This window comes from Misgurnus anguillicaudatus, chromosome 22, assembly GCF_027580225.2.
Source record: "Misgurnus anguillicaudatus chromosome 22, ASM2758022v2, whole genome shotgun sequence".
In the NCBI taxonomy this organism is placed as follows: domain Eukaryota; kingdom Metazoa; phylum Chordata; class Actinopteri; order Cypriniformes; family Cobitidae; genus Misgurnus; species Misgurnus anguillicaudatus.
In genome coordinates this window covers 12,030,978-12,045,182 of record NC_073358.2, presented here as the reverse complement: position 1 = coordinate 12,045,182, position 14,205 = coordinate 12,030,978, and the positions used below count along the sequence as shown (strand labels likewise).

Genomic DNA, 14,205 nt, shown 5'->3' with positions numbered 1-14,205 from the left:
AACAGATTAAACACACACGCTCTTTGGTGACGTGGTTCATTACGTTACTGTTGATCATCTGTCCATCATCGTATAAAGCCCGCCCTGACAATTTGATTTGTTCGACCAGCTTTGGGTCTAGCATAGTAGCTCCTCAACGCAGAAACCCCAGACCGATCTTCCCGTTCTCAAAATCTTGTGGGCGGGGCTAAGATCGGCTGGCACCCAGGCTAATTCGGACCCAACTCCTCCACACACAATAGAGCCTACAAGCTGATAGAGACAACCTTGGAGGACAGTAAAGGTGTCATTCTTTCTATTACATTATGGTTGGCTCATAAATATAAAAATGAAAACTCTATCTTAAAGATTTTTTTAAGTAATAACCCACATAATGCCCCTTTAACATGAAACGGATCCAGGTGATCAGCCATGCGCAGCAGTTCACGTGTGTTAATAACACATTGACTAATGGTGCCCATATTGGAGACACAAGTTTGAATCCAGCCTGCAGCACATACTGATCCTATAATAATTTTTCTCAATTAATCTTACTGTACCAAATTCTCTTTACTGTCAATATCCGACAATGTAAATGAAATAAGTAGTAATAATTTACCATATAAAGCCACTATATGTATGATTTTTGTAATAAAATATCCAAAATATTGGTTGTCGTGATATTTGTCCTGCCCCTCCTCCACTGTGATGTGATTTCAACTCTCTGCGTTTAGCGCTGAGCACAGAAAACCGCAGAGCGCCGGTTTTCAGCGCAGAAGAAAACTGCTAACTGGTGGCTTTTTTGAAAAAATGCGGAGCTTCCATGGGAAACAATTGAAAACATATGCCAGCCGCAGGCGTAAAAGCTTTGGTGTGCGCGCCCCCTTAGGGCCAGATTTACTAACAGCTTGCGCCAGCGCTAACCATCCTTTTGGCATTAAATAACGACTGTCCTGATTTACTACGGATTTACTGCTGATACTCTCTCCTGAATGCAAAGTATGATGGCGGCATTACCGGAAGCTAGATTTTTTTGTAAAGTTTTAAGTATGGATATTTCTCTTACAAACTCGTATCGATTACCATCAGAAGCCCTTTATTTATCCCCATGGAGCGGTATGGATTACTTTTGCGAAGGATGGATCCACATTCTTTGGACCTTAAGGAGCTAGACACTATATTCATTCATTATAAAGATTAGAAGAGCTAGGACATTTTCAAAAATATCTAAATATGTGTTTGTATGAAAAGGGTGGACATGTGTAACTCAGATGGCTTGAGAGTGAGTAAATCATTGGGGTAGTTTTCATTGTATCCCTTTAAGCTTCACCTTTGTCATTGTTATTGTGTAATAGTGGCCTCTAGTGGTGAAAATCTACATATTGTGGCTTTAACATTAATTCATATTAATTAAAGAAAGTTGATGAAAACATAGATTTTTTGGTTCGATCTATCTGTGACTATATTAATGACATGTTTGATGACCATAGCTGCAGACATGTTAATTAACATCAAGTAAAAGTCTGTTTCTGTTTTCTGTTTGTGTTTTGAAGCATGTGACAGCTCCTGCCTAACCTGTTCTGGCCCTCACGACACGTCCTGCACAAGCTGTTTTGAGGGCTTGGCGATGGATGCTTACAGCCGCTGTGTCACACCTACCACCTGTCCGGCACACCATTACAGCAAGCAGGATGGCGAATGTCACTTGTGTCACAAATATTGCCACGAGTGCTCTGGGCCACACCAACACCAGTGTCTCAGCTGCAACCAGAACCACTATCTTCACAGTGCGTTCACGAATTTGTAAAGTTTAGTTCGTATTGTTGATATGGATGGATTGAGTCATGGTGGGATTTGGGGTTTAAATCATTTTCTTTTAAATGAAACTTCTGGTCAAATAATCCATTTAGGTCAAGGTCAATACATAGTATTTGGGCTGTACCTGGGTGAGCTGTACTATGATTCATTTTTAATGGAAAATAAATATTAAGAATGAGTACAGTAGATATTTTGTTTCAACATGCTTGGCTACAAAGGCAGTGTGAAAGAAATTATTTTTGTGTTGTTATGATTTAAAAAATGTCATAAGCTTTAAAGGTGCAGTGTGTAAGTTTTAGCGGCATCTAGAGGCGAGGTTGTGAATTGCAACCAGCGGCTCAGTCCACTGCCACCGGAAAAACATGTCATCGACGGAGACAACTTAGTAAAAAAAGTTTGTCCGTTCAGGGCTTCTGTAGAAACATGGTGGGACAAAATGGCGACTTCCACGAAAGGGGACCCTTTATGTATGTAGATAAAAATGTCTCATTCTAAGGTAATAAAAACATAACGGTTCATTATAAAATGGTCTTTATACACCCCTGATAATATAGTTTTGTATATTATTTTGCACTTCTGTCAAGAGATCCTTTTAAAAATTACACACTGCACCTTTAACATTTTTAAATGAATGATTATGGTACAGTATAGTGTTGCCAAATAGTCTCTATTAAATTGAACTCAAATCTCAGATTTTGTTTGTGTAGAATCCCCCACATGCAAATTATCACTTTTAAAGCATGTTTTACTAGCTAAAGATGGTTAAAACCTTTTGTAACACCACTGTATCCACAGACGGCAGCTGTGTGGAGGTGTGTCCACTTGGTTTTGTTCGTGGAGAAAGCCAGCACTGTGAACCCTGTCATCCAAACTGCTTGAGCTGCATGGGACGGCACAGCTATGAGTGTATAAGCTGCAGAGATCAACTCTATAGAGATGTCAAAGAATGTGTGGACACCTGTCGCTTTGGGTAACTTCATAACAATACTGAATATGTTATACTAGATGACAAATGCATGTAAAAATACTGCTTTATAATCAGTGATGAAAAAACCCTTATTATCCCTGATATCATTTTAAAGTAGTGTACTTTTGTATTATTATATGTGTTTAGAATATCTTTAACTTGTTAACACGCACCGTATGATCGTACATATCTAATAGAAAGTTGTAGACCAATATATCTTTGTGGCCAATACTGAATTTTCATTACAGCATCAGCCAATAAATCATTACTTCGACCACCATATAATGCATTTGCACTTTGAAAAATCACTCATGTAAAGCCAGACACAAAGTAATAATAATAATAATAATAATAATAATGTTTTATAGCGCCTTTTAAGAACCCAAGGTCGCTTCACAAAGTTAATACAATCAATAGACAAACAAAATATAACAGACAGTCCATCTAAAATCAGACAGACACTAAAATTACCAAATATCATTCACTTTTAAATGTGATGTTACTTTGTGTTACACACAAAAACACTTCCAAACAGTACAGTAAGGGAGAGGTGATATAAATGTGAGGTAAAGTTTTCATTTTTGTTTAAAGGAACAGTATGTAGGATTGTGGCCAAAACTGGTACCGCAATCACAAAACTTGTGGCTAAAACTGGTACTGCAATCACACAACTGGTGGCCAATACACAACATGACAACAAAAACATCAGTTGAGGGCTGCAACTAGAGGTCTTCTTGGGTCCAAAGAAATGTACCCGACCCGAAATGACCCGAAACATACCCGAACCCGACGTGCATAAATAAAAAAAATTAAAGAAAGACCCGACCCGAGACAAACCCGAGAAAATTAGACCCGAGTCCGACCTGAACTAGTGAAACAATTTTTTTAACCCGACTGGAACCGAATGTAACGGCACTGACGTGTGTGCATTCTGCAGACCCACGCGCAGCAGTCAGACAGAAAGAAACTCCGGTGGCCTTGTAACCAATTTGGCGAGCTGCTCCATTCGTTTTACTTTGTTATCTGACGACGACACCAACGTAACCGCTAAAATGTACATTTATAATTGACTGACATGTTTGTCTCAACGAAAATGAACCTTCCGAAAACCACACAATGTCGCAAGCGCTCTTTGCAAACAGATGAGAGGTTTGAAAAGGACATTGACACACACAGGCGAGAGAGTTCGGGTCTTCTCGGGTCCGTTCAGAAAAAACACATTCATTTTTAAATTACCCGAGACCCGATGCCGCTATTATTGTACCCGACCCGTGTCCGCGGCACATGTGAAACTTTTAGACCCGAACCCGATCGGGTCTCGGGTCGGACCTCGGGTTTTCGGATCTAAGTGAACCCGTGAAGACCTCTAGCTGCAACTCCACTTTTTAAATGACATCCTGGCCAGACCACTGTTGTCGGTGATATAAGTATTTGAAATGAAAATGATTTATTAATGTCTAGTGACATATCAGGGCCATTTTATGATTAATTGATATAAATTTCTTACATACTGGTCCTTTAAATTCAAACACTCACAAATTGTATCAGCCACAGTACTTTCTCAATCTCAGTCATTAAAAAACTACATACAACCAAATCAGCTTTTTTGAAAGTGTTTGGTCCTCTTTCTACTGTATGCAGGTACTATGCTGCTGCTGATACCAGGACATGTGAGCGTTGTGATGAGAACTGTGGGGAATGTATGCAGGCTGGAGCTGAGGGGTGCGTGAGCTGCAAGGAGGAAATGATGTTTGTCAGGAAACAGGGCCGTTGCGTGTTTACCTGTCCTGATGCATACTACCACGACGCACACCACAAAACCTGTGAACCCTGCCACACCAGCTGCAAAACATGCACAGGTAAGACAAGCAACTCAGGGTTTTATCACTAGCAGCATCAAATTGCTATAGCAAAGAGTCTTCAAATATGTTCTTAATCTTGCTGTACTTTGGAAAGTTTACTGTTTTGGGCACTAGGATATGGTAATAGCGAATGGACAAAGGTTGAAGGTAGAGGACAGGCCTATGACAGAATATATCATTTAAAAAAAACACCGGATCACTCTCGTTTCTTGAGGTCTGTTTAATAGAAACCGTTTCTAACCTAGAACCCACTGCTGTTCGTCACATGTCGCATTGCAATTGTTAAAGGATTAGTTCATTTTCTTAAAAAAAAAAAAAATCCAGATAATTTACTCACCACCATGTCATCCAAAATGTTGATGTCTTTCTTTGTTCAGTCGAGAAGAAATTATTTTTTCGGAGGAAAACATTCCAGGATTTTTCTTATTTTAATGGACTTTAATGGACACCCACCTTTAACTCTTTCACCACCAGCATTTCTTTAAAAAGTTGCCAGCCAGCGCCAGCGTTTTTCATGATTTTCACCAAAGTTTAATGCCTTCAAGAAAATGTTCTTCTTCAAATATATAAACATACAATATACCAAATGAAAGAACAGACCCTCTGCTTTCAAACAAAAAAAAACGTTTCATCCTACCTTGAGTAGTTCTTTTGTAATCAGCTTTTGAATATGGGTAGGTTTCTGCAAAAACACCACATTTTGAGCAAAAAGCAGAGATAATTCCATTTTTGTGACAGACTTTTCATAGAGATCCCATTCAGAGCGATCTTTAAAACAGACACGGACATGCAGCATCTTGCTATAGGTCAATACTTCCGGGTTTATAAAGTTGCGGAAGGGCGCCACCTGGTGGATAATAGCGGTATTGCGGAAAGACGGAAAATCTCGTCATTGGCGGGGAAGCGTTTTCTCTTAATTGACGAGATATCTCGTCAATGGCGGGGAAAGAGTTAAGGGCCAATCTCATTTCTCTGTCTTACCCCTTCCCCTTTGTCTTCGTCTTCCTCTTGCCCCTCGAAACCGAGTAAAGGGGAAAGGGGTAAGACAGATCGTTCGTCTAAAAAATGAGACACCACTCGATTACCGTTTGCGTCACCTTCCCTTGCCGCTAACTGACTGCTACGTAAACAGACAAGCATTGACAAACTAAGAAAATGGCATTGTCTTAGGTTGTGGTATTGATTGCCTGAGCGGAGCTCAACAAATAGCGCATAACTTAGCTGCTAGCTAGCGCCTTAACTAGGAATTCAAAACAAAAACATTACAATTAAACCGCTTTAAAAGTATCATAAAACATGAGTGTCATAATATAATCTCAATTAAAATGCAGAAAATAACGTTACTTTCTTTTGTGCGACTCCTTGACAGTTCGACATTCATCAATAAAACGTCTTGATGCCGGCTCTCCTGAGATATTCCTACGTTAAAGTTTACCCCTCTCTTTCAAGTGTGGTACTTATCACACTTCGTTTCAAGGGCTATGTATCCCTACGCCTTGGCCCTAGCCCTTGATCAAACTGAGAATTGAGATACCACTTCGCCTCACATGAACGCGCAAAACCGAGGGGAAGGGGTAAGGGGTAAGACAGAGAAATGAGATGCACCCTTAACACTTAACTCAACACTTAACAGTTTTTTTCAACGGAGTTTCAAAGGACTCTAAACGATTTCAAACGAGGCATAAGGGTCTTAGCTAGCGAAACGATTGTAATTTTTGACAAGAAAAATAAAAATATTCACTTTTAAACCACAACTTCTCGTCTATCTCCAGTCCTGTGAAGCGCCAACGCGACCTCGCGTAATTGCGTAGTGACGCAGAAAGGTCACGTGTTACATTTGCGGACCATTTTAAACAATAAACTGACACAAAGACATTAATTAGTATCATTCAACATACAACAACGTCGGAACGGTCCTCTTTCTCCACACTTGTAAACACTGGGGCGTAGTTTCGCATTCGTCATCCGTGATCTCTTGATGTGATGATGTATTTCGTGAGGTCGTGCTGGCGCATCACAGGACTGGAGATAGATGAAAAAGTTGTCGTTTAAAAGTGCATAATTTGTATTTTTATTGTCAAAAATGACAATCGTTTCGCTAGATAAGACCCTTATGCCTCGTTTAAAAAAAAACTGTTAAGTGTTGAGTTAAGTGTTAAAGGGGCATTTCACCCATAGAAACATTAATCTTTATTGAAAGAGCATCATATTTGTAGTCGAAATGTAACATACATTTAGAATTTGGTGCCTATTTGACAAAGAAAAGGGATGTTTGTATTCTCACTCCCTCAACAAAGATATTGCACTTCCTTCTTTCAATGATGCAATATGATGATTTTTACATCATTGAAAGAAGGAAGTGCAACACTGAAATCTGTATTTCTCCTGTCTCAGCGGCAACTGAGGAAATGATGCATGACCATTCAAAAACATGACTGGGGTTCTAACTATACAAAGCTTAATGCAAATGGGTGAAGTGTCCCTTTAAGTGTTGGGGTCCATTAAAGTCCATTAAAATGAGAAAAATCCTGGAATGTTTTCCTCACAAAACATAATTTCTTCTCGACTGAACAAAAAAGACATCAACATTTTGGATGACATGGTGGTGAGTAAATTATCTGGATTTTTTTTAAGAAAATGGACTAATCCTTTAAGGCAGAAACTGATTCATGGCCGTTTCATACACGGTGCCACAGAGAACCATGTGAAAACGTCTGTGTCTCCAATTGAAAATTAACTAGTCACTCGCAAGTAGCGACTGCCTATGTTTTTTTTAAGATGTATTTAATAACACTGTACAAATCATCATGCGGGCCAGATTGGACACTTCTGTGGGCTGTGTTTGGCCCGTGGGCCATATGTTTGACACCCCTAGTATAGACCCTTTTAGTGCCCTACGTCATGGCACTAGCTGGAGGCAAAACAAAAGAAAAACTGGAGGCAGCCAATACAAATCAGCATATAGTCATCTTCAAAAGGAAGGTAATGTCATTAGTACAGGCTCTAATTTTACATTTTATCGCATACTGGCTGCCACTTGCCAGGCAAAAAATGAAGACAGCAGTGGTTAAACTCAATAAAATGAGCAGACTGGACAGAAAAGATCATCAAAAAAACTTGCGATTGCAGTGCCAACTTTATGTCCAATACATATAAATATAACCTTGCAAACAAAGTGTAAGCAAACAAACTAACAAAACTTATTTTGCTGGCATTAGTGAAGCTGTCTTTCTGCCTCCACCTAAACTCTGCCCACAAAATGTGACAAAATGTCACAATGTTTACTAACAGTAAAAGGGTCTATACTGTATATATAGACATCTTCAGCAGTAACAACATAAACAAACGGCTTTCATGGAACAAACGTAACTTCCAGTAAACTTGTGCAAAGAATCAATAACAAAAGGGTCCTTTTAGGGTAGTTTATTTCGGATAACAAACAAAATAAATAACAAGTAAATTACCTAAGTTCAAATCATAGCTAAAACGGATCAAAAACTACTTTGTAAAATCAATGTATACAATGTTAACTACAGATCGGTTGCCAAACCTCTCTTCACATAGCGGTGATCCATGACCGTCACCTCCCCTTGTTTTTAGGAAACCAAAATATTTGTTATTTTCCACACGGTATTGGTTCCAGAGTTCAGTTTAGCCACTAGACCAGTGGTTTTCAAACTGCGGGCTGGGGCCCACAGGGGGGCCGCAAGATGGTGCCAGGGGCCCCCAGTTTTATGACATTTTATAAAATACATTCATTTATTATGAGTTCTGTGTAATTAAACCTAAAAAATAATAAGCCAACTAACCAACAGCACTACTAGGTATAATTTTATATGTTTTGTTTAATTAAAATATTACATTTTAAAGGTGCAATGTGTAATTTTTTGAATTATCTCTTGACAGAAATGCAATATGATATACATAACTAAATTATCAGGGGTGTTTAAAGACCTTACATAATTATCTGTTATGTTTTTATTACCTTAGAATGAGTTGTTTTTATCTACATACACAGAGGGTCCCCTTACATGGAAGTCGCCATTTTGTACCGCCATGTTTCTACAGAAGCCCTTAACAGACAAACTTTTTTACTAAGTTGTCTCCAAACAATGATATGTTTGTCCTGTTGTGGCTGCTGTCGCTTTTTTATGCATTTCAAAAGTGAGGGGTGAGCCGTGGACTGAGCCGTCGGTTGCAATTTGCAACATCACCACTAGAAGCCACTACAATTTACACACTGCACCTTTAAAACGGTTTTTGTCATAAATTTTCTTTCGGGGGCCGCAAAAAAAATAAAATGTACACAAGGGGGGCCGCACGCTGAAAAAGTTTGGGAACCACTGCACTAGACCATTAAACAAACAGAGACCAGAAGAAAGGAACAGTATGTAAGAAATTTATATCAATTAATCATAAAATGGCACTAGACATTAAGAAATCATTTTCATTCAAATACTTATATCACTGACAAAAGTGGTTTGGCCAGGATATTGTCATTTAAATCCCTCCAGTAACCACAACAAATGCGTGTGTGTCCGATGAAAGGGTCTATATGCCTCATACAATACCAAGTTTAGGGTCACGCCAATAAAATGTTTCTTGTGAAATCTCGTGAATCATATGATCTAAAGTTGTACGCTTAAATGTTTGAAATTATTTTCATAGATAGACGAAAATGGTAAATAGACTGCATTTATATAGTGCTTTCATGGACCAATGGCCATCCAAAGCGCTTTATAATTTGCCTCACATTCACCCATTCAGTCACACATTCCAGTCACACACCGACAGCAGTGTCAGCCATGCAAGGCGCCATCCAGCTCGTTGTTGAGGTTAGGTGTCTTGCTCAAGGACCCCTCGACACTTGCTCAGGTGGAGCCGGGATTGAACCACCAACCTTCCAATTTGTAGACAACCTACATGAACCTCTGAACCACTGAAATTATTTAATTTAATTTATTTATTTATTTCTATTTTTAAATTTATTTTAAATATATAAATATAGTATTATAATAATCTTAAATATTACTTAAAAATGTTTTTGAAAATGATAATTTAGACCAAATAGTAAAGGCAAAGCAGCAAGTTAGAGCCCATAATAGTTGGAAACTCTTTTAATACTGTTAATGTAAGTGAGATCTCAAGAAGGTGTTTGATAAAAAGTAAATTTCTGCAAATTCTAGGCAAATGGTTACTACTTTGAACATATAGTTTAAATTTAATTTGGACTTTTTTAGTTACAACATAATTCTCAAATGTATATTTCTGTCTTAGATAGTAGACAAAAGATAGCTAGTAGTATGAGAATTATTTGAACATTTTTGTACCTTTTTTAACCCTCATGTCATGTTATGGCAGGCAGAAGTCTTGAGGATTGTAATTCATGTCGTCCAGGATATACACTCTCACAGGGCCTTTGTGAGTCACCCTGCATGATAGGAGAGTATGCTGTGTCTGAGGTAAACTTCTATCCATGTGACACCTATGTGGAATAATTTATTCAGACATGTATCGAGTCACCTTACGTTTTATAAACATTAACTACCTCAAAATACTTTTGTAATGAATGTGCTCATCAGACTGTTTACCGTCTCTTTGAAGGATACAGGCTATAACTGTGAGCTATGTGATGCATCCTGTTTGGAATGTAGAGGCCCTGGACCACATAACTGTACCATGTGTCAAGAACAATTCATCCTGACAGCAGAGGGGCGCTGTCTGCCCTGTTGCAAAAACACACAAAAGGAAGACGACACTGATGTTCAGCAGGAGTGCTGTAACTGTACTGAGACCAGAGGTAAATGGACATAGATTATTTAATCTTGGTGCCATTTCTGTGCCATTGGTTAAAAGTGTCTGATGGTCCTAAAGTGAAAATGCTGTCCCTCATGTTGTTTCAAATTAATGGAGAAAAACACTGTAAAAGATTTCCATACAACATTTATTGTTTTAAATCATTACATAGCTTTGTTTAGGAAACATGCCAAAATGTAAGTTGTTATTTGCAGTGTTAGGGAGTAATTAAAAACATAGCAACCTATCTACATTTTTCTGTACAGTAGCTTGACGGTAGTTCAGTTACTTTAAAACAGCGTAGCATCACTGCCATCTGTCTCGCATCTTGCGTCTTTACAGTCGCAAATTGTCATTCATAAGTAAGCTATTAATTTAATAGTTTAGTTAAAAACTTAATTTGTTCTCTCTGTCTCTGTTTAAGGTGAGTGTGTCCTCAGCACAAACTTTGCCTTCCGTAACCGTGAGGAAGAGGAGTACACAGGAAACCTTCCACTTTTCATCACAACATCAATCCTGCTTGTCCTCGCCATCATTTCTATAGTAATCCTCATTAAGCGTTCCCTGTCTAAACGGCCCATCCCTGACACCCATGTCCCCCGTGGATATGAGAAACTGGGCCATGGTGGTGGTCAAGAAAGCTTCCACCGAGGTACGGCATCGTCCACCTACGGAGGTCACACAAGCTCTAGTTCAGGACGTTTCAATGAGACGCAGCTAGTGGACTTCAGTGATCGGAAGGGGAGTCACGATGATGACGATGACGAAGAAGATGATGAAGATATTGTGTACATGGGGCAGGATGGCACTGTGTATCGTAAATTCAGATATGGGCAACTGGGCGATGAGCAAGAAGATGAATTAGAATATGATGATGAGAGCTATAACTTCCGATAACACCTTAAGGTGTTTAAACAGATAGGAGAGAGCATTATCTTAGTGAAATTCGAAAACAGTCCAGTTGTGAAGAAGATGGGTCAGTTTTCAAGATAAAGACGGCATTGATTTAATTGATTAAATAAAAGTTTAGCAAACCCTTTTCTAAATTCTTGTAGCACCTTCAATATTAATGTAATGGATGGTAAAGTGATAGTTAGAAGATCCTGTTAGCCCATAATGCTCTTTTAGCCTCTTTACATGTATGAACAAAATGTTATTGTTCATTTTGAACAGCTATTATTTGGCAGTTTTGTTTCTGTTTTAACTGTGTGAGTGATTTTCGTAGAATGTCTGCAGAACTGTATGTTATCTGCAGTAATTTGTAATTCACCTTCTTGTTTCTGTTTTTTTGTTGTGGTAGTTTGTCAGTCTTGAATTTTATTAAAAGTATGACATAATAAGACAACATTTGTTACATCTATTTTAACACAATGATTGGGCTGCCATACGTTAAGACATCATTACACAAAAACAAAAAATCTGAAATTTCCAAAACAACAAAATGTGATGCTACTTAAGTAATTAACAATGCACTGTGTTATGGTACAGTTTAAAATATGTATTATTGCATTATGCAAGCCTTCACTTACAACTCAAAAATAATAGTAGGCATGCAATGTACAGTGTAAATGATACATGATAGGTGTATTGTTAACATGGCCATGATAAAATACAGTTTCAACTGTAATCCAGCTCCATTTTGCCATCCTGCACCTGTCAGTTATCATAGAAACAAACCGCACTGTCGTAGTCTACTACCTAACATCATTACTAAACATAAGTGTTCCTAAAGGAGCTTTGTCAGAATGTATGGTCTATAGAAAACCTTTAACATACACAGCACCTTTCTGGTCCTTTGCTACCTTTACAGTCTTTTAGAGTCTTTTCCACTACAAAAAATAGTTATTAAAAAACTTCAAATGTGCATAGCAACCAAAGTAATTGATGAGCTTGATATTCTGATATTTTGTGATGATCCAGATAAGTGAAACTTTTCAAACCATTTTCATTTTGTAAAAATCTTTGTCTAAAGCCAGTACAGGTACAAGCCTGTAATTTAGCTAAGAAATAGAGACATACAAATAATTCCTTCAGAAACAAAAACCTTATTAACTTTATTTAAATATTACTTAAAAAAAACTAATGGTGACATGGTGGCCTAAGTACTGTATAATTTCTTTAAAAATAAAGTTTTAAATTTTTTTAGCATAGTGATCATTTACAGTTAGCCTGATGTTGTCATACTCAATTCTATTCAGAATTTTAGTCTGAAACCGCTCCGTTGGGCTGTGATTATAGGGCGTGTTTAAACCGAAACAGGACAAAAAATGCCTCTTCACTTAATTGGATAGATCTATAACCAATCAGAGCAACCGAGCGTGCGACGTTTGTTGAAATGCCGTCTTTTGCACAACTGCTAGTTATTTCGCTACAGTGACACTAACATTATGATTATACTAAGTCTGAGTTAGTGAACGTATATCAACATCTACTATCTTTACAACATTTCATTCATATCACAACATTGTGAGTTATTTACTAAGTCATACATTCAGACTATCTCTTACCATAAGTTAAATGAACTTCATCCACGGGCTTCCGAAAAGGAGCTGGCAACGACGTTAGTTATATTCATATTGTCGTGCACGCAGAGTTGCCCATTTTTATTGTATTCCATCTTCTTAGCGTCCATCGGAGTCAGCTGATAAATTTAACTTTTGCCGAAACCCGGAGGAGGGACGGCAAAAACATCTTTCTGATCAACAAATGTATTGATCGCGTTTCTCTGTTCTCTTTTAAAATCAATGCACTGTCGATATCTTCTAGAACAGACTCGATGACAGAATATTCATATCTCAATTCTCCAGCGGCAGCCATCGTTGTTGTAAATGGATTCAACACAAGCGCTCTTTGGTAAAGTGGTTGATTACGTTACTGTTGATCATCTGTCCATCATTGTATAAAGCCCTCCCTTGACAATTTGATTGGTCCGGCAGTTTTTGTTCGAGCGTAGTAGCACCACAACGGAGCGACTCCAGACCGAATTTCCCCAAGCCTACAATGTTGTGGGCGGGGCTAAATTCGGCTGGCACCCAGGCTAATTTACAGTAGAATATAATTGGAAAATACAGGAAATGTATGCAGTTTTAAAATTATAAGCCAAAATAACCTCATTCATCTCAGAAAATACCCATAAAATTGCCAGACAGAGTTCTGTGTGAACGCAGAAGAAGGTCTGAAGACCTAGTAACATGCCCGGAAAACCCTCTGTGTGAACAAAGCCCATTTTACACAAACATTACGAAAAGTACACAAGAAACTTCATCTGGGATTTGTCTGGGATCGTTTCATTTTTGGTTCATTCACGCTTCCAATGATTTACCGGAATCTGTGTGTAAGCTCATATGAGCACGTGACATGCTATTCTTCTATGCTACTGAATGATCTCCACTTCAGCGTGGAAAGTGACAAGCCCCCTGATTCATGCTTCAGTCCAGTTTGCAGACATTTCTCGTAGTGAATGTTAATCTGCATGTAAATCCCTTATTTTAAAGAACTGAATCGTAACGTAATTGTTGCGATGACACGCGCGTCTTCACTACGGCATTGTTTCTGCATCTTGTTCACACAGAGGGTTTTCCGGGAATGTTATGGGAATATTACTAGGTCTTCTTTCCGGGAGCGATCCCAGAACATTTACGGGACGTGCTTCTGTTCACACAGAATTTTACGGATATTTTCTGGGACCAAACTGCTGTGTGAATGAGTTTCAAGATGCAGGAACAATGCGTGCCATAGTGACAATCATTCAGCAGCATAATAGACAAAAATGCATGCGCATTT

General features: G+C 38.4%; 1 protein-coding gene across 1 annotated transcript in view; it reads left to right on the top strand.

Annotated features, from left to right (window-relative positions):
• pcsk5a (proprotein convertase subtilisin/kexin type 5a) overlaps positions 1–12,490 on the top strand; it is a 38,435-nt gene extending 25,945 nt beyond the window's left edge. Inside the window, exons 32-37 of the mRNA XM_055200957.2 lie at positions 1,533–1,766; positions 2,593–2,767; positions 4,406–4,623; positions 9,988–10,088; positions 10,231–10,426; positions 10,847–12,490. Coding sequence (XP_055056932.2) covers positions 1,533–1,766; positions 2,593–2,767; positions 4,406–4,623; positions 9,988–10,088; positions 10,231–10,426; positions 10,847–11,319 — 1,397 coding nt within the window. The 3' untranslated portion in view covers positions 11,320–12,490. The remainder of the gene's footprint in view (positions 1–1,532; positions 1,767–2,592; positions 2,768–4,405; positions 4,624–9,987; positions 10,089–10,230; positions 10,427–10,846) is intronic.
• Positions 12,491–14,205: the final 1,715 nt, after the last annotated feature.